This window comes from Pan troglodytes, chromosome 2 (assembly GCF_028858775.2).
Source record: "Pan troglodytes isolate AG18354 chromosome 2, NHGRI_mPanTro3-v2.0_pri, whole genome shotgun sequence".
Classification (NCBI taxonomy): domain Eukaryota; kingdom Metazoa; phylum Chordata; class Mammalia; order Primates; family Hominidae; genus Pan; species Pan troglodytes.
In genome coordinates, this window is record NC_086015.1 from 76,430,753 (window position 1) to 76,451,179 (window position 20,427).

Here is a 20,427-nt window from a genome sequence, read left to right on the forward strand (position 1 = left end):
TAATCTCCACCCAGTTTCCCAACATGTGCACCTTCTTGATAACACAATGTCAAAACCAGGAAACTGACACTGGTAGGTATGCATATAGTTCTATGCCACTTTATCACGTTTAGATTCATGTAACTACCACTACAATCAAGATGCAAACCTACTTCATCACCACAAAGATCTTCCTCTTGCTACCCTTTTACAGTTACATCCATCTCCCTCCCTCCTGCCACTAGTCCTAACTCCTGGCAACCACTAATGTGTTCTCTTATCTCTGTAATTTTGTCATTTCAAGAATGTTAATTCTTGAAATTATCCTACAGTACGAGACCTTTTAAGATTGGCTTTTTTCACTCAGCATAAAGCCCCAGGAGTCCACTCAAGTTATTCTATGTATCCATAGTTTGTTCCTTTTTGTTGCTGAATAGTATTCCATAGTATGAATGTACCATTCACCTACTGAAGAACGTGTGAGTTTTTTCTAGTTTTGGGCTATTACAAATAAAGCTGTGGACAGGTTTTTTTGTGAACATTAGCTTTCATTTCTCTGGCGTAAATGCTCAGGAGGCAACTGCTAGGTCATATGGTAAGTATATGTTTCATTTTGTAAGAAACTGCCAAACTATTTTCCAAAGTGGAATGTATGATTTTATATTCTCACCAGCAATGTGTGGCAGATCTGAAAACTTTTAAAAAAAAAAAAGACAGGTATGGGCTGGGTGCAGTGGCTCATGCCTGTACTCCCAACACTTCGGGAGGCCAAGGCAGGCGGATCACGAGGTCAGGAGATCGAGACCATCATGGCTAACACGGTGAAACCCTGTCTTTACTAAAAATACAAAAAAAGTAGCCAGGTGTGGTGGCGGGCACCTGTAGTCCCAGCTACTTGGGAGGCTGAGGCAGGAGAATGGCGTGAATCCGGGAGGTGGAGATTGCCGTGAGTCAAGATCGCACCACGGCACTCCAGCCTAGGCAACAGAACGAGACTCCCTCTCAAAAAAAAAAAAAAAAAAAAAAAAAAAAAAAAAAAAAACGACAGGTATGAAAACCTACCAAACATTTTTAACAGCTGCAAAATATTCCATCATGGTGGTTCCATAATTTTGGCAATTCCCTAATGATCCCTATTTAAGTCATTTTCAATTTTTTGTTGTAAGAATGACGTAATTCGTAACAGAAATTTTTATACGCAGGTCAAGCAAATTCCTAGAAGTTATGTTGCTGGATCACAGGGTACAAATATTTCAAAGGCATTTGATACTAACTGCCGTACTGGCAGTCAGAAAATGTAAATCAATTCCCATACTCGCAAAGAGTCTATGAGAATGCCTATCTCTCAGTCTCACTGAAGTTATTTTTTTTAATCTTTAAAACTTGATTTGCCAAAAAAAAAAGTTATCTTACTTTGTATTCCTTTGAGTAATGGGAAGGCTATACATTTCTCATATTTACTGACTTAATTTGTAGTTATTTTATTACTTATTTGCATTCTTTGCAGGCTTTTTACTGGAATATTGGTTTACTGATTATAAGACCTGGTTCCATCTCTCCGCTGTGCAATGCAAAAAAAAAACAGGATTTTTTTTTTTCTTGAGACCAGGTCTTGCTCTGTCATCCAGGCTGGAGTATAGGAGCGCAGTCATAGATGACTGTAGCCTCGAACTCCTGAGATCAAGGGATCCTCCTGACTCAGCCTTCCAAGTAGCTGGGATTACAGGTATGCACCACCATGCCCTACTAATTTTATTTTTGTAGAGACGGGTTCTCACTTTGTTGCCCAGGCCGGTCTCAAACTCCTAACTGTGAGCAAGCAAGCCTCCTGCTTCAGGTTCCCAAAGTGCTGGAATAACAGGCATGAGCCACCACATCACAGCCAGAAATTAGATTTTTTTTTTAAACATATCTGAAATCCAATCCTAAGTGCTAATAATGCAAGATAGATGATTTTAGAATGCAAAAAGATAGAGTTTAATTAATATGGTTCCCTAATTTATAAACACTCCTATACTTTGCACAATGTTTTCATCAATTAAGGCATCACCTCAAATGCCAAAAACATGGTTCCTATAAATGTAGACCACTTACTTCTCTTAAGTTCACTTTGAAAATGTCAACATCTAATTTTCTGAATCTCTGGGAATGGGACTCGGCAATGTGTTGAAGAAGTCTTCTTCCAAGTGATTCTGATAACATGCTAAAGTTTGAGAACCAGCACTCTAAACAAATTTAGAACAAAAATATTAAGTGTGGGTTCTCTTGTATACATAATTATTCTTTAATGGAAGATTTGGGCAAAGTTAATCATGCTATAGATATTAAGAATCCAATGTTTTGGTTCTTCCCAAAATGAAAATAATCCTGAAAGAAATCTGGATTTTATCTTTATTTTCTACAAATAGAACTCTAAAACCATTAAGTGTTCATAAAACTTCTCCCCTAGAAGAAGAAATCAAAATGAACTCTATCAACCAACAGGCCAGAATACATGCCTTTAAAAATCAAACTCAATTTGTTTCATATAACACAGAGCATAATTCCCACTCCCATAGGGAACCATCGTTTTGAAAATTCAATGAAATACCATTATTAAAGCAAAGCACCTGGAAAACCATAGTTACTCAAATATGTGAAGTCCAATGAACAAACTGCTCAATAAATAATTCTGAATGGCAGGATGATGGGTGACCTTTGTTTATTTGTTTTTCTGTTTTAATCTAGGGACTAGTCAAGTGACAGGAGTTCTGATTCTTGCAGTTCTTCCCGTTTCCCTGAGTTTAAACATCAACTTTCTCTCATTGGCTACATGGGCCAATAAATTTTTGGCTTTTTTGACTTAAGGTAGTTTGAGCTAGATTCCTAATTATTGCAATCTTGACTATTTCTGTAGCACTTATGATACTAAACCTGTTTAGTTTTGTAAAAGAAGGACAAGAACAGTTAAACCACATGGCTACACAAGAAATCTGGTTTGTTCTTAGAAAGCAGCCACCAGGTTTGTTTTCTCCCTATGACTAACTACCATGTATTGTATGTATTATGAGACCCAATACACCGATGATACTGGCATCATATATCACCCTTAATTTCATTTCTTGTCCCTCTCAAAGGCTGTTAAAGTTTCATCCTAGGTTGTATTTGCTAATGCTCTTAAATTGTAGAGAAAAATATTTTGAATACATTTTAAGAAAGATGCTTTTTTAACATATTCCTTCCACTAGTTTCTTTTCCCAACCACAGGACAATTTAAGTAGATTTTCTAAATTGACAGAGGGAGAAAGGAGGAGAGAAAGTCATATTTAATCCTATTTAAAAACAAAATTTTTACCACTTACCTTGTGATTTCAACTATTCATGATTTCTGAGTAACACAGTAATTTATGTGCATTGCCCTTACTGAGAATTCCTTTTTGGCACCACAGTCTGTGTCACTCATTGCATGGAACTGAAAATACAGCTAAATAAATGAGTGAAGTGAATGAGTCAAGACTTCAATCTCCAAAGTAATTAATCCAAATTACTCAACAGAATAGTGGCATACACAATGTACAAAGTATGACTATCAAGGGTACAAGATGCAACTATCAACTTATAGGTATATTAACACGGCAGAACAGATAACATTTCCAACAATACTCAAAATGGTTTTGCCACCATTTTTAAACCGCCATAGATGCCAGTTGACAAACAGGAATGTCGTTGCTTATCACATCTTAACACATCTAACATTCCCCACAACTGGTTTGGTACCACATGACTGATCCCCTGCTTTATTATCAGACTTTCCAATATGACTACTGGCCACTGAAATCACCGATGGGCAACAGCAAATAGAAAGAATTGTCACAGTTATTTAGGGAAGTGTGTCAATGCTCTGAAGCTCAAAACCACTCCAGAAGTCCTTTAAATGCACTGCCTACAGCCTCCAAGGCTACAGTTCTGTGTGTAACTTCTAGTACTTTTTTTTTAGAGGGGGTGTGGGGCGGGGAGTAGGGAACTATAACAGAAAAACAGGAATACTAGTTTAAATGGCACACTTCATAAAGACAACTTCCCCCTAATCCAGTAACATTCAACACACAAGATGAAAGCCCCAAGATTTTGAAAAAACAGTTATTTATTAGAACTCTTAACTGGAACTCCTTCTCCCAGTCTTCATTTATTCTGTATACATTTACTCAACCCCTACCAAATGCCAGGCACTGTAACAAACACAGCAAACTAAAGCCATGAAACAAAAAGGTCTTGCCCTCAAAAAAGGTGACAACCTAAAAGAGACAGATTGGAAATCAAATTAAAAATACAGTCTATGTGTTATGACAGAGGTATGAATGACTGGAGGGGAACGGAAAGGCTTCCTGAGACACATGTCTCAGACAAACAGGAGTCGGCCTGGACAAAAGGAAGAAGCATTTCAGAAGAAGACACAAAGGAAAAGCATATGAAGGTAAGGTTAAGGAAGTGAGATATCATGGTCCACGGTTGGAAAACACCAAGCAGTTTGGCATAACACACACAAACGCTGTGTATGGAGGGCAGATGGAGAGATGATAGGCTGCTTCCAGAAATTCTAAAGAATGACACAGAAAAGGACCAAATCACAAGCCCCTTGTTGATACTCAGGATTGGATTTTATCCAAAAGGCAATGAGAATCAGGAGATCATTTTAAGCAGGAATGGGACATAATCTACTTGGGATTTTAGAAAACACTCTGATAGATGAATTCAGCTTTTCACCCTGTGGGATCTGAATTGCCTTTAAGTTGTTCAAGTAGAGATGCCAGGAAGCAGCTGGATTTGTTTGTCCTGTGTTCATGTGCATGGGAGTGGTGATGCAGGTTAACAAATAGTATCTGGGAATCACCAGCTCCTGAGGAGATGTGGAAAGGTGTGGACATCATCACCTAAAGACAGTGAATGATGTGGACATCATTACCTAAAGATAGTGAAAGGGAGGGGGGCAAACAACTATTAATAAGTAACTTGTATCAACCTATACAACAAACCTTACATCCAAGAATCATAAGGCCCAGTTTAGATCCCAGATTCAGTGAGGATTTTCCTGAGGAAGCCCCAGAGAATGACTATCTCTAACTTCTAAAAAGCACTTGTGGTCTCTATTATGTACTTGCTCATACCATGGCGTTCACATCACTGGGTACTTCACTGGCTTTCTTCTTATGGTCTTATCTGTCAACAAGTCTGCTAAGTTCCTTGAAAGCAGGAATTTTCCCATTTATTCAACCAATGCCTCAAAAGAGAAATGACTGATGAACAATACTATTGATGAGAGGCAAGAGCTGACTCCTTTTACGTCCTCTAAAAAAGCTGCACACACCAGGTTTCATTCCTTTTGCATAATGATGCCTGGAGGAAACAGCTGTTCAAGTATGTGGGTAATAAACACAGGGTGAAGACAGGTCCTCTCTCTAGAACGTGTAAGGAAGGGTCTGCATGCAGAGTTGAATGCCGAAGATATTCTCAGGATAAAACGGACTGGTAAAATAAGCAAGAACTGCACACAACAACATGGATGAATCCTGCACAGTTCATGAGTGAAACAAGCCAGATTCAGAAGTATATGTATGTACCACGGTGCATACACTGTGGCTACTAAGCAAAGTGGTACATACAGTATGTATGCTTCTGAGTCCGGCTTGTTTCACTCACTGTGGAGTATACTGTATATACGCAGTGGTACATACAGTATTTACTGTGTACTGTATACACAGTATACTCCACTCACATAAACTTCAAAAACAAGCACAACTGATCTCTAGTATTAAAAGACAGGAATGGGGTGGGAGAAGTGGCCCACAGGGGACAGTGCACAACGGGCTTCCGGTAATGTTCTAGTAATGTTCTCTTTAAGAATCTAGGTGCAAGCCAGCACAGTGGCTCATGCCTATAATACCAACTCTCTGGGAGGCTGAGGCGGGAGGATGGCTTGAGCCCAGAAATTAAGAGACTAGCCTAGGCAACATAGGGAGACCGTGTCTCACAAAAAGAAAAAAAAAAGCTCTTAAAAATGTGCCAGGCATGGTGGCACATGTCTATGGTCCCAACTACTCAGGAGGCTGAGGTGAGAGTTCACTTGGGCCTCAAAGTAGGGGCTACAGTGAGCTGTGATTACACCACCACACTCTAGCCTGGGCAACAGAGCCAGATACCTGTCTCAAAAAAAAAAAAAAATCAATCTGGGTGCTAGTGGCAAAGATATGCTCATTCTGCAAAACTTTATCAAATCCTTATACTTACGATTTGTGCACTTCTATGTATGCGACCATTGAAAAAGTTTGTATCTATAGGTAAAAAGGGAAGTGGGAGTACTAGTTATGAAAAGTAACACAGAAGATGCCACAAAGAGAAAAAGCATGGGCGATGAGGCAAAAGAGAAAAGAAGTGCCAGAAAGACTGCAGAATGTATTAGCTCAAGTCATTTAGGACACGAGAGACCTACTATTTACTCAAAGTCCTAACGAACCAAATTAGTTCTGATAACTATTTTGGTAAACTACAGCTACTTGAGAAAGTTTTTCTTAATCCTGGAATTTTCTTCAGCACCTACTGAAATACACAACAAATATATGCCACATGAATAAATAATATGTAAGTGAATCCATTCATAATCTCCCACCCTAATGACTAACAATACTAGTAAATTAGCTGGCCTAGGTTTAGTCTACAACACGGAACTAAGTTTATAAGTTTAGCAGCGTACGCACAAGGGCTCCAAATCTAAAAGCTGTCTGTCCCCCAACCAAATGAGCTAAATGGCACAGGTAAACCTACGTAAGAATTATCCCCGGCTCCAAAAGGAAGTAGCATTACTTTTTCCTAAAAAATTAAATGCATTATCTCAACATTGTCTATAAAGCAGTCACTCCACCCAGTTCTCATCACTCTGTAGTTCCTTACCCTTCTCTAAATTCTTCGTAGCACTTGTCGCCAGCTGAAATTGTTATTTTTCTGTTAGTTTATTTTCTCTTCCTTTCCATAGTATTTTAAGCTCCATAAGAACAGGGACCTGGTCTGTCTTTATACCACTGTACACCAAGAGCGCAAATGGCTGTGTGCTCAATAAAAACTTGTCAAATGACCACAACTACCCAGGTAATTTACTTTAAGGTCACCGAGTACACATATGATCAAGTCACCACCAATAAATCAGTAAGTCCAATGCAACAGTAAACACAAAATAAATTATTACTCTGTTCCTGGGTAAAATGATCTTAAATTGTACCAGCTTTCAGCTTGGAAGGTTTGATAAAAGTCTGATTTGGAAGACAGGTAATTTTTATATATTTTTATGGAGAATCTTTATGAAAGACAAACACTACAACAAAAACAATGCCATGAAAGGAGCAAAACCACTGCTGTGGATTACCAGGAAATATGAGTAAGAGGCTTGGGCTTTGCCCAGTGTAGGTACCTTATCTTACTTCTGGGAGTTTTTCTACCTAAAAAGCATCATACGATGATGCCTTTTTGAAGCTTCCAGCAAAGATCATAACTATGTTGTGTTTTTCCATAAAACTTCTACTAAAGTACTTCATGACAATTCAAGAGATTTTTGGTTGTCAGGGTATCTAAATTTAAGGGGGGAACGGATAGTTCAAAGCTACAACTGCAAAAAACTGGTAAATTCTCAAACAAGAGAAACATTACACACAAAACAGCTGCTTCAACACTTCCAATTCAATATCCTGAATACCAAATTTTTTCAAAGATAATTATTTCTACACAATTTTATTCTACACCTAAGGTAATTTCCTCACTCATACTTGTCTATAAAAGCTCCAAAAACAGTCAGCTTTTCAGAGGGGCAGTATTCAAATAAACAGGGATGAAATAAAACATGATCTCAACACAGCGATACATTTCTGGAGCTGAAGACCAGAAAGTTCTAAACCTATGGTAATTAGCCAAAGTAAAAATTTTCCAGTTTTGCAAATGAATGTGATTAAGCAGTAGCTGAAAGTAAAAATGCAGGACTACTATCAAGGGAACACTAATCAACAACTATATTCAGCAATGTCTTGGTAATTTTTATTTTACAATTAAGGTAACATTGAATGCAGAGAAATAACAAGACAAGAAAAGTAAAATTAAATCACCAAGTCTAGGAAGCTACTCTGCCCAATCTTGAGAAATGCAACTTAACAAAACAACAGTTAGGGGCTGGGCAAATCACAGCACTTTGGGAGGCCAAGGGAGGAGGATCCCTTGAGGCCAGGAATTCAAGACCAACCTGAGCAACACAGCAAGACCTTGTCTCTTCATTAAAAAAAAAAAAAACAAAAACCACCACCACAACAAAAAAACATCAGCTGGAAGTGTAGGAAGGTGGAAAATACAAAGAAAAAAAAAAAACACACACACACACAGTTGGGTACATTCATGCATTTGTAGTTTTTTTCTTCTACTTTTAAAAGCTGGTATCCTCTTTCTTGAGACTGGCAAAGCAGGATGGGAAATACTACTTTACCACTTAAGAAAGGGATAGTGTTTCTCCCCCAGGCACTTGCCACCTTACACACACATTCTAACATGCACTTTTATTTTCTACCTTGAAAGGCTCAGGGTACATCAGCATGGTAGGGAAGCAACCTGTTGCCCATGACTTCTCCATTCTGTTGTTAGACTTACAGAACGGATATAAGGAAACCATCTGACATGATGGAAATGTTCTAAAACTGGGTTGCGGTGATGGCTGCACAACTCTTTAAAATGACTAGAAATCACTGATTTGCAGACTTACAATGGGTGTTATAAGTAAATTATCACTCACTCCTGCAAGGCAGGAAGATCACTTGAGGCCAGGAGTTCAAGACCAGCCTGGGCAACAGGGCGAAACCTTGTCTCTATAAAAATTACAAAACTTTGCCGGATGTGGTGGTGCACACCCATAGTCCCAGCTACTCAGGAGGTTCAGGTGGAAGAATCGCTTGAGCCACGGAGGTTGAGGCGGTAGTGAACCATGATCATGTCACTGCACTCCAGCTTGGGTGACAGAGAAAGACCCTGTCTCCAAACAAAAGGATATATATATAACCAGAAAAGGCATAAAGAGTGGACAGTCTAGTTAGAAAAACAAGTTTATCAAAAAACCAAAGACACCCAACACATACTGATAATACATCTAAAATATAGATCTCTCCTGCTGCCCCTGAACCTCCACACAGCCTAGGCCACCTTCTTCCCTTAACAGATTCCTTAAGACCATCTCACCTTTCATTCTGCTCTATTGCTGCTCCAAAAAGAAAAAAAAAGACCTCATTCTCAATCACCTTAACAATTCCACCTGCAGAACTAAAAATATCTGACGTACATGGTAATACTGAAAAGGTGACAGGTGATTTTGTAATTCTCCTTGTCCAAAAAGAAGTGGAGAAGAAGGAATCCTTCTAACTGATTCCCTAAGCCAGACCCCTGCTTCCGTATAGACTTTATAATTGGAATTATGGTCATTCCCATACACGGCTTATCAACATTTTAACACTCCCCTCTCCTCTCTCCAATCCCTTCAGCAGCATCTTTCATATCCTATGAATTTAATAAGTGTTCTTTAGACGAATGGCAGTATTTTCCCAATCACATCAGCAATAACAATTCTACCCTCAAAGGGCAAATATAGTTCTCTATCATACTGCCCTACCACTAAGTCATAGGTGGTTTCCTTGGTTGACTGGTAGATGATGGTGACAGTGATGAGAATGATCAAAAACTGCAAAATAACCACCGGCTAGCCAACTAGCTAGAATTGTTAAAATACATAACACCAGCTCAGAGCAATAAAATACAATTTCTGTGCCACGAAACAAATTATTCTAAAAATCACAAATATTGCCTATTACCCAGCATCCAAAACACAAGTTTTCTACTGCCATCAATCTATACCAAGTCTGATTAAAACTACACAAGATAGAAAATGTCAAGTTCATACTCAAACTTTTGAGGTACAAAAAAAATACAAGAGGGCCAAGAAAAAAACATGGCAGTAACCAGTATCACAAAGGGATTAACCAACAGTTAACACACAAGACAGGATAGGATGAAAACCTGTCAAACTCACTTCTCCACATAAAACCTGTTCATAATGTAGGAAAACCAAAACGTTATTTGCATTCCAACCAATGATGACTTCTGAATAGATCTAAAACACCAAAATATTGACAATAACCAAAATGAAACCAACTGTGGCCAGCTAAGAGTGTCATGAATGCACACAGTTTTCAGTCCTCACACCTGTTAAATCTGTATTCAAATTCTATTAAATGACATCAGAAAATTACTCGAAGACCCTTAAAGTAGATGCCTTTCCCTGTTCCGGAATAGACTCTAAAATATTTTCATTGTAAATAATTCAGTAGTTTTAACTAGGTTTCAACAGTCTTCTGCGGCTCTGAAAATACTTGAAACATACATACATACCTTTTTTAAAAGTCAACACCTTCCATGTGCTTCCGAAAAATTGATGAGTAAGGTTTTTTAAAATACATGTTAAAAGCTGAAATGCACTTCATTATGAGATAATCATTCCCAGCGATAAATCAGACATAAACTTTTGAATTTGGTTTACGTTTCTCTTCACCAGTAATGTTCTCAAGTTCTTAGGAGTTTCCTAATCATTTACTTGAACACCATCTACGGTAACACTCAAAGCAAAACCACAATAAAGAGGTTTGGCCTCTGAGGGCTTCTACATGTAAAAAACATTACTCATAAATAATATACAATCACTACTGCTTTAAATAACAAATACATTTCTAAAAACTTTCATGCCATTTGATGGAATTCCCTATTTTAGACAGCAAAACAAAATCTATGAAACTACTGATGCGTGTTTTTTACTTTAGATATATTCCATGATAATACAAAACACCGACAAAAATTTCTTAAAACAACGTATGGAGTAATATTTTTAGTTTTTGATTATTTTTATTCAAAGGTCTCATCATTTAAAGAGTGCAATTCACAGAAACAATAATTAGGCCAATTAATCTCAGAGTTAGATTATTTTAGGTTGCCCAATAATCCTATTTAATCCCAAGTATAAATAAACCAATGAAACCTTAACATGACATATTCATCTAATCAAAGAACAATATCCAGTTGGAACTGTGAAGTACTACTACACACTCACACTGAAATGTTACCAATTCAAAAATAAGTACCTGATAAAATGAGACTTTTGGCAATCAACTGTAATGTTCTAAAGGATCCACCAAAAACTCATTCTTGTCTCACACACACACCCAATGCCTGTTCATTAAATGACACCAAGAACAGTTTAACTTCAAACTCTAACGCCAATGAAACAAATTCAGACATAAATTAAAAGATGACCAAAAGACTACATCAGTCTTGACATTTTATCCAAGTATTTATGAATGTTAAATCTAAAGTAGTTCAACTCGTTTTAACATCACATGCAGTTTACGACCTTCATCAAAATGAAAAGGAATTCTTTCAACATTCTTTTCATCATCACAGAGCTTTAAACACAAACTTCCACATAGTCACTGCTCATTTCACCATTTTACAAAATCGTCCCCCATCACCACACCACGTAAGCTAGTCAAAGAAAAAAAAAACTGACAGCTCAGCCTCCCACAAAATGCACTTACTTTATCAAATACCGACATTTATTTTCAAGTGCAAGAAAGTAACAGACATTTGCAGCTCAAGACAGGAAAAGCACAGCCAGCCTTACTACCCCCACTAAATTTCTCAGACAAGAGAAAAGTAACTCGGGACAGGCAAATTAAAACCATTCTACACATGGCAAAAATATAAAACATCTATGTCCTACAATCCATAGCGATAGTACTGCTTCCTCTCTTCCCCAGCCAATACCAATAAGCCAATAGACACAAGTGTCAAATAAATCCAGTGTCCGTTTGAAATAAAATGAAAACCTGTAAAAATTCCCTCCCATAAATCATTTAGTGAACACAAGGCTTTTCACCCAACACTTAATACACTCAACCCAAAAACACACACAACCCACCTACAAATACAAAAAAAGCCGTAATCAACAAGTTGGAAAAACGGCAGAAAGTAAGGCTCACTACCCTCTCCCTTAAAAAAAAAAAAAAAAAAAAAAGTCCTTTAACAAAAGGTAACACAGATCTTCAAGTACCTGGTGGAGGTGCCTTTCCTCACATCGCAGATGCTGCATTTAAAGGCTTCAGCACTGTTTCTGAAGGTGCAGACGCTACAATCCCAAAACCCTTCGTCTGCGGCAGGTTTCGCTTGTCTTTTCGGCCTTCGGAGGAGTGGAGAGTGGGGGAAAAGGGAGGGAAGAGGCAGGGAGCAGGAAAACGGGGGAGAGACAGCAAAACACAGGCGCGGGTGAGCCGTCGTAATTTCGCAGGAATCCAGTGCTGGAAACTTCGCTCGGGAGACCACCCACCCACCCTTTCCGGGGACTGGAAGAGGGAGCGAGGAAGGGAACCGGGCGCCCCCACTGGCACCCTGCAAGCCCCGGGCCCGGGCCGGATAGCCTCGCACACCAGGCGGTGGCGGCGGCGCCCCGGGAAGGGCCGCGGCGGGCGCAGGAAGCGGGCAGACTTGTGGACTTGAGCGTGGGGCTGGGGGGGCCGGGAGGGGAGCCGCGGGCCGGATCTGGAGGGGGCGCGCAGGGGCAGCCCGAGGCCGGCGACGGGGAGTGGGCCGGCTCCTTCCCTCTCCACTCCCAAGCTCGCGCCCTCCCTCCCTCCCCACCTGGTTAAATCTCCCTTTGTCTGGGAGGAGTGGCGGCGGCGGCGGCGGCGGCGGCGGCGGCGGGCGGCTGAGGAGGAGCCGCCATGGCTGCGGCGCGCACGGCCGCCGGCCCCGAGCGGGAGCGACACCGCCTCCCGCCGCCGCCGCCACCGCCCGCCGCCTCCCCCCGCCCCCGGATCTCCATCTTAGCAGCGCCTCCCCCCGCCCCGGGTGGCTCCGGGGCCTAGTCGTCGCCGGCCCCCGCCCGCCCCCAGCCCTCCCTCCCCTTCCGCCCCCTCCGCTCGGAGCAGGTACCTGGTCGGGCTCTTCTTGTCGCCCATGGTCATGGATGGGCTGTACCCCCGCCCCCCCCAAGCCGAAACCGGCGCCGCTCGGAGGAGAAACGCCGTCCGGGGAGTCGTCGCGGACCGGCCCCCCTCCCTCCCCCGCGCCCGCCGCCCGCCCTCAGCCGCTGGGGCTCGAGCTCCGGCCGCCGCCGCCGCCGCCGCCGCTGCTGCCAGTCTCCGGACGAGACTAGTCCCCGCCAGCGCCGCCTCCGCCGAGTGACTGACGAGGGGCGGGGCCTGGCGCCGCGCGTCACGCGCCGTGCGGCCAATGGGAGGGCGGCGGCCGGCGCCGCGAGGGCGGAGGCGGGGCGCGGGGGAAGGCGGGGCGTGGCGGACGTGGGCCGGGCGGTCGGTGTGCGTGCCCGGGAGTGTGTGCGCGCTGGGGGCGCGCGTGCCTGTCGGTGGCCCCGCGGCCCGGCGCGGCGTAGCGTGCAAGCCCGGCGGGGCGCACGTGGCCGCGCCCGGGAGCTGGCAACTGGCTTCGGGCCCCGCACGGCGCCCCGTGAGGCTGTTGCCGGGACCCCGGCCCCGAAGCCGCCCCGGGGAAGTAGTTCCACGCAGTTTGCGCGCGCCGCGGGAGCTGGCAACAGCCTCACCGCTCGCAGCGCCTCGAGGCTTGCAGTGCCCGGGGGCCGACAAGGTCCACCTTTGGACCGCGTTCCCCCGCGCCCCTCTGTTCCTCTGCCATGCGGAGCTTTGTATTTGCCTCTTCTGAAGTCCCTGCGTCCGGCCGAGACGCTGGCTCGAAGCCCCACTCCCTGTCAGGCCCCTGTCGCGGGAGGGAACAGTAGAGAAAGGGCGTGGCATAACTAAATGCCCCCAGGCCAGACTCTGAGCTTCTGCTGGCGGCCTCCTCCCGGGATCCTCCTCTCCCCTAGAGTCTAAATAGGGCGTTTCCTTAGGGAAGTTGCTATTCAAATTCTGGCGACCACATGCCCGCATTAAAACCTCGTGCCTCAGCTCCTTCATCTCCAAAATGGGGCTCATCCTCCCAGGGTTGTTTTGAATATTCGGAGAAATCAGGCATGGAAGGTTCGCTGATGGATGCCTGGTATTCACGAAGGACCAAAACAAGATATTGGGTATTAGGAGCTATTATAACTGGGCCTGAATTGTACACCATTTCCCCCCGCGTTCGATTTTTGAAGTCGAGGAACAGGGTAATGCCCTTCACTTTCTGCCCTGCTCCAAAAACGCTTGCCAAATTGACTTGAACGTGACTCAGGACCCTCTGTCCTCAGGCCGGGAGATCTGGTAGGAGGAGGACCCCAGATGATAAAAGACACAGACGCGGCTGTGCTGAAGCCCCAGGTTAGGGGAGGGACGGAGTCTTAGAATGCTGCTAGGAGTTGGGGCCCGGGGGTGGGGGGATTGGAGGTAAGACAGACCCTCAGCCAGGTTTATATGCAAATATAAAATAGGTTGTTATCAGGACTGCCCCATGGAAGGGAAGCATATCAGGGCTTGCCACCAGGGAAGCTCACTGAGACTGAGCACCCAGGGAGCAGAAATTCCTAGAGATCAGTCCAGGGATCAGAAGGGAGAGAATAAAAGAGAGAATGAATGTGTCAACAATAAGTTTGATCAGCACGCAGTGTCCTCTCCAGGCAGGCGCACCCAGGAGGGCCAGGAGAAGCAACACTGTTTAGCAAGGGTCAGCAACCTCTCAAGGCCTCAATGCCACAGCTGCCTCCTTAGGGGAGGGATGAAAGAAGGAAGAGGAAGAGAGAGGGATAGGGTTCTAGGGGTAAAAGGACCGTAGAAAGCCAAAGGGTACATACAAAAGCCATGGCCCAGTGCAGCTGCGCCATGGAGCAGCCTTGGCCTCTGGTGTCTCCCTGGCATGCTCCCAGGACTCTGCCCCTGGCATGAAGGTCGTGAAAGAAACGGGGCACTAAGAAATCCTCACTGGAAGAGTGGCCTCCGGGGAGGTAGCTGGGAGCCATAGTAGTGGAAAGGAGACTTTGTTATTATTCTATACATAGAATAAAATACACAAATTTTCACACTGCAGCTTAGTGCATACATCTACACCCCTCTTTCCACCATTAGAACAATAAAACATTTTATCCTCCCAATGAGTCATCCCTCACTTAGGTAACCACAATTCCGACTTCTGTCACCAAAGATTAGTTTTGCCTGTTCTTTAAGGTCATATGCAGGGGTCATATAGTCTGTACTCTTGTGTCTGGCTGGCACCTTTCGCTCAGCATATTTGTGATATCCATCCACGTTGTTGCCTACATCAACAGTTCATTTTTGTTTGTTTGCTTAAGTGTGTAGAATTCCATTGCAAATACACTGTAATTTATCCATAGGAGGTTGACTGTTTTAGTATGTCGTTTTGTATCTTTGTCTTGTGTTATCTTTTCAAAAAAGAAAAAGTTTTTAAAAATGTGTTTAAGAAGGGCCAGGCACAGTGGCTCACACCTGTAATCCCAGCACTTTGGGAGGCCGAGGTGGGTGGATCACCTGAGGTCAGGAGTTCGAGACCAGCCTGGCCAACATGGTGAAACCCTGTCTCTACTAAAAATAAAAAAAAATAGCCGGGCGTGGTGATGGGCGCCTGTAATCCCAGCTACTCGGTAGGCTGAGGCAGGAGAATTGTTGGAACCAGGGAGACGGAGGTTGCAGTGAGCCAAGATTGCACCATTGCACTCCAGCCTGGGCGACAGAGCAGGACTCCGTCTAAAAAAAAAAAAAAAACCAAAAAATCAAAAAAATATGTTTAAGAAAAACAATTTCAGAGTAGAGAACTATCTCTAGGAACTTATCAGACCCAAGGATCACCATGTGGTTGTAACTTTAGAGGCTCTAATTTCATTCAGATGTTGGAGGCAAATATCTATTGAAAGTCTCCTTGTAGTTGTATGAGTCAAATGGGACTATTTCTGGTACAGTGTGCTCCAGAGTGCTGTGGCTCTAGGCAGAGCGTACTGTGATTCTGGAGTGGGGTTTGGAGGCTGAGCTGGGTGGGGAACTAATTTTCCTCTAAGATGTCATCTTGGACCAGTATGGGGTGAGAGTAACAGTGAGAGTTGCCAGCCAGTCCCTGCTCCTCTGTTTCCTCCCTTGAACCTCCATTTCATATTTCATTTGACAAAAGGGTTCTACTGCTTTAAAAATTATTTGATTGAGAGGCCGAGACAAGTGTTTCACTTGAGGCCAAGAGTTTGAGACCAGCCTGGCCAACATGGTGAAGCCCTGTCTCTACTAAAAATACAAAAATTAGCCGGGCATGGTGGTGCACTCCTGTAGTCTCAGCTACTTGGGAGGCTGAGGTGTGAAGATCACTTGAGCACAGTAGGCGGAGGTTGTAGTGAGATGAGATCACACCACTGCACTCCCGCCTGGGCAACAGAGTGAGACTCTGCTTCAAAGAGAAAAAAAAAATTGTTTGAAACCCGTGGTTTTAGTGTAGATGCTGGTTAGAAGCACTGGCCAAGAAATGTCCAGTATAAATATTTCCACAGATACATAAGACACATTCGAAGTCTACATTTTGACTTCCTTCCCCTCATTCGCTTCACTCACACCGGCTTCCTGGCTGTTCCTAAAACAGTTCCCTACCTTCAGGGCCTCAGAGCCTTCACACTTACTGCTTCCTTGGCTTGGAATGCTCTTTGCGCAGATACCCACATTCATTGTCAGCTGCCTCAATTCCTTCAGGTCTTTACGCAAAAGTCAATTCCTCACTGAGATTTTCCCTGGTCACGCAATCTACATCTACATGTGTTTTGTTTCTTTTCCTTTCCTTTTCTTTTTTTTTTTTTTTTTTTTTTGGAGACAGAGTCTTGCTCTGTTACCCAGGCTGGAGTGCAGTGGCAGGATCACAGCACGGCTCACTATAGCCTCAACCTCCTGAACTCAGACAATCCTTCCACCTCAGCCTCCTGGGTAGCTGAGACTACAGGCATGTAATACCACACCCAGCTAATTTTTCTTTTTTTTTCTTTTTTTTTTTTTTTTTAAGTAGAGAGAGGGTTTCACCATGTTGCCCGGGCTGGTCTGGAGCTCCTGGGCTCAAGAGATCCTCCGGCCTCAGCTTCCCAAGTTGCTGGGATTATTGGCGTGAGGCACTGCACCCGGCCCAATCTAAAAATTTCATACACCAACCCACAACCTGATGTCCCATGTCCCTCTGTCCTGCTCTACTTTTCTCTCCTTAGCATACCCTACATTTGGCTCTTATAATGAGGAGACTTTTTCTCTAACGTACCCCACAGTTCAGTTATCTTGTTTAAGCAGATCCTTGCCCCAGTAGAATATATGCTTCATGATGGCAGGGATTTTATTTTTCTGCTGTGTTCCCCCCACCATCCCACCTAGTATATATCAAGTGCCTAGAACACTGACTAGTGTACATTCGTTGAAAAAAAAATCTCTTTCATTTAACAATATATTGAGTAGCAACTAGCTATCATGCTCATGCCAGGGACTGGAAGATCAGATAAACAAAATAGACTTCATTCCTAATCTTTTGGAGTTTACCTCCTAGTTGAGGAGCCAGACATTATACAAGTAATTACAATTGTGACAATTGCTACAAAGACAAAATACGAGATGAGAGGTGAGAGGGTGCTAAGAGAGGGAGGTTGTTGATGTAGCCGGTGGAGCCGGGAACTCCCCTGAAAAAGTTAAGTTGCCCACAAGAAAAAAAGGCAAAAGCAGTCAGGTGTCTGGTGCTTTGGAGGAGCTAAAGGCAAGCAGCTGTGGCCAGAGTCCCGCCAGAGAGGAGAAATGAGGCTGGAGAGGCAGGTGGCTGGATAGATCCATATGGCAGGGTAGGGAGTGAGTTGGGAGTGAGGTCTTTATCCTGAATGCGATGGAAGCCACTGATGAGTTTACAAGAATATGTCTACCTGGGACTGTCAGTGTCTGCCTTAAAGAATTAGATGCTGGGAGAAGCAGACTCCTTGGAGGAGGGGAGGTAGTGGAAGGACCTTTAAAATGGCCCGGATTCAGACCATGAAGGGCAGCTTGGGTGGGCTTCCCTCCTTTCTTCAGCTCAAGAAAGAAGTGAAAGCCACTGAGGCTTGCCAATGGGAAGGGCTGGAAAGTTATCAACTCAGGCTTCCTCCTGCCGTTAAATTTGCAAGTGCTACTCCCTAGAGGGAAACCTGAATACTCACTAAGCCTAGGACTTTGAACCTTAGGAATCCCCAATGAAGGTATTATAAACAAGTGAGAGAAAAAAGGTTTGCTCCAAACACCTCAGTGCTTACCCCTGCCCCACCCATGATACACCTTCTTATGGTCTGAGTCCCACACCCTGATCGGGGGTGACATTTTCAACAATCTGCAGTGCAATGAGAAAAATAAGGGGTAAATGTATGAGTACTTTCCTATGACCAGATAAATTACCAATGGTTGATTCTTGGGAAAGACTATTTTTTATTCTGAGATGATGTTCTTTCACTTTTTTTCTTTTTTCAGAGGTTTGGGTAATTTAAGCATCCCTTCTTTAATGGAATGATGGCAATAGTATGTGGCAGTTGTCTTTCCTAAAATGTCCTCAATTGACCAGATCACCAGTGGGCAATTCGGTGTTGATTTCTCAATTCTCTCCCCTCGCTGATTTTATCCGTGAAGTTTTAAGGGCACCAGGACCTAGATGATCTTAATGAAGCTTTCCGAGTTATGTGTGATTGAGGGGAAGAGGAAGGAGAAAACTGTATCACGAGGTGACTGAAAAAGCCACCCAAGAAGGAGTGAAGCCAGAAAGGTTAAAATGTCAATCCTAATAGCTAGGAATTAATGCCCTGCTTTGCACATAATATTCCTTCAGTGGCTTAAAAGAGAAAACTGTTGCTTGGAGCAACTACCTACCTGGAGCTGGAGGGTCTTAGGAACTAGGGAGAACCCAGCTCATCTCACTTAAAGCCTGAGGCTTGTGCTGGTATCACTGGGTACATCTGGAGACTAATGCTGAAGATAAGATTAACTTCTAAAGAAGCTCCCCTGGAGTCAGAGCGAGATGGAACTTCCCTGACCATCTGCGTTGAACCTTCACCAGATTTTGCAACCTGGTGACATTTTACAGTGTCATCTGTGCACGTGCTTATCAGAGATGTGAAGTTTCATTGATCTGCCTCTTCCATAGTAGGAAATATCACAAGTCAAAATTGTCCTGGCTTATACGTCACACCCTTGACAAAAATTAACTCAAACTGTATCATAGACCAACATGTGAAACCTAAACCTATAAAACTTCCAGAAGAAAATATAGGAGAAAATCTTTGTGGCCTTGGGTAGGCAAAGGTTTCCTAGATATTAAACGAAAAGCATGATCCATAAAAGAAAAGGTTGATAGCTTCTACACCATCAAAGTTAAAAACTTCTCTCTGAAAGACACTGTTAAGAATATGAAGGGACAAATCAAAGACAGAAAATATTTGCAAAGCACATATCTGATAAAAGACTTATATCCAGAATATATGAAGAACTTTTACCGTGCAATAAGAAGACAAGCCACCTAATGAAAACATGAACAAGAGATGTGAGTGGACACTCCACCAAAAGATACACGAATGCACAATAGGTACATGAAAAGATGCTCGACATCATTATTCATTAGGGAAATGCAAATTAAAACCACAAAGAGACACCACTGCACATCAGAATGGCAAAAAAGACAAAAAAACAAGCAAAAAAAACCACCTGACAATCCCAAGTGCTGGAGAGGATGTGGAGTGACCCTCACACATTGCCAGTGGGAGTGCAATATGGTACAGTTCCTCTGGAAAAACAGTTTGGCAGTTTCTTATAAAGTTAAACATACACTTACCATATGAGCCAGCAGTCCCACTCCTAGGGATTTACCAAAAAAAATGAAGACATATGTTCACATAAAAACCTGTGCTCAGATATTTATAGCAGCTTTATTCATAATCACCAAAACTTGGAAACAACCCAAATGCCCTTTAACTGGCGATACAATAAACAAATTGTGGCACATCCATACCATGGAATACTACTCATCAATTAAAAGGAACACACTACTGATCTATGCAATGTGGATGAATCTCAAATACATTATCCTAAGTGAAAGAACACAGTCTCAAAAGGTCACATACTGTGTGGTTCCATTTACGTAACTTTCTGGAAAAGGCAAAATTAGAGGGATAGAGAACAGATCAGTGGTTGCCAAGGATTAGGGGTGGAGGGAGCATTTGACTACAAAGGAGTGGCAGCAAAAAAGAATGCAGGGGGAGGGTGGAAGTTATCTACCTCTTGACTATGGAGGTACTTAGAAGATAGAATGCATTTGTCAAAACTCAGACCTGTACATCAAAAAGAGTAAATTTTGCTACTCAGGAGGCTGAGGCAGGAAGATTGCTTGAACCTAGACATTTGAGGCTGCAGTGAGCTATGATCATGCCACTGC

At 43.0% G+C, this 20,427-nt stretch overlaps 1 protein-coding gene across 1 annotated transcript in view; it reads right to left on the bottom strand.

Annotated features, from left to right (window-relative positions):
- The window catches only part of RYBP (RING1 and YY1 binding protein), a 73,821-nt gene extending 60,591 nt beyond the window's left edge, over positions 1-13,230 (bottom strand). Inside the window, exons 1-2 of the mRNA XM_016941488.3 lie at positions 13,009-13,230; positions 12,131-12,256 (exon numbers count right to left, since the gene is read on the bottom strand). Coding sequence (XP_016796977.1) covers positions 12,131-12,256; positions 13,009-13,040 — 158 coding nt within the window. The 5' untranslated portion in view covers positions 13,041-13,230. The remainder of the gene's footprint in view (positions 1-12,130; positions 12,257-13,008) is intronic.
- Positions 13,231-20,427: the final 7,197 nt, after the last annotated feature.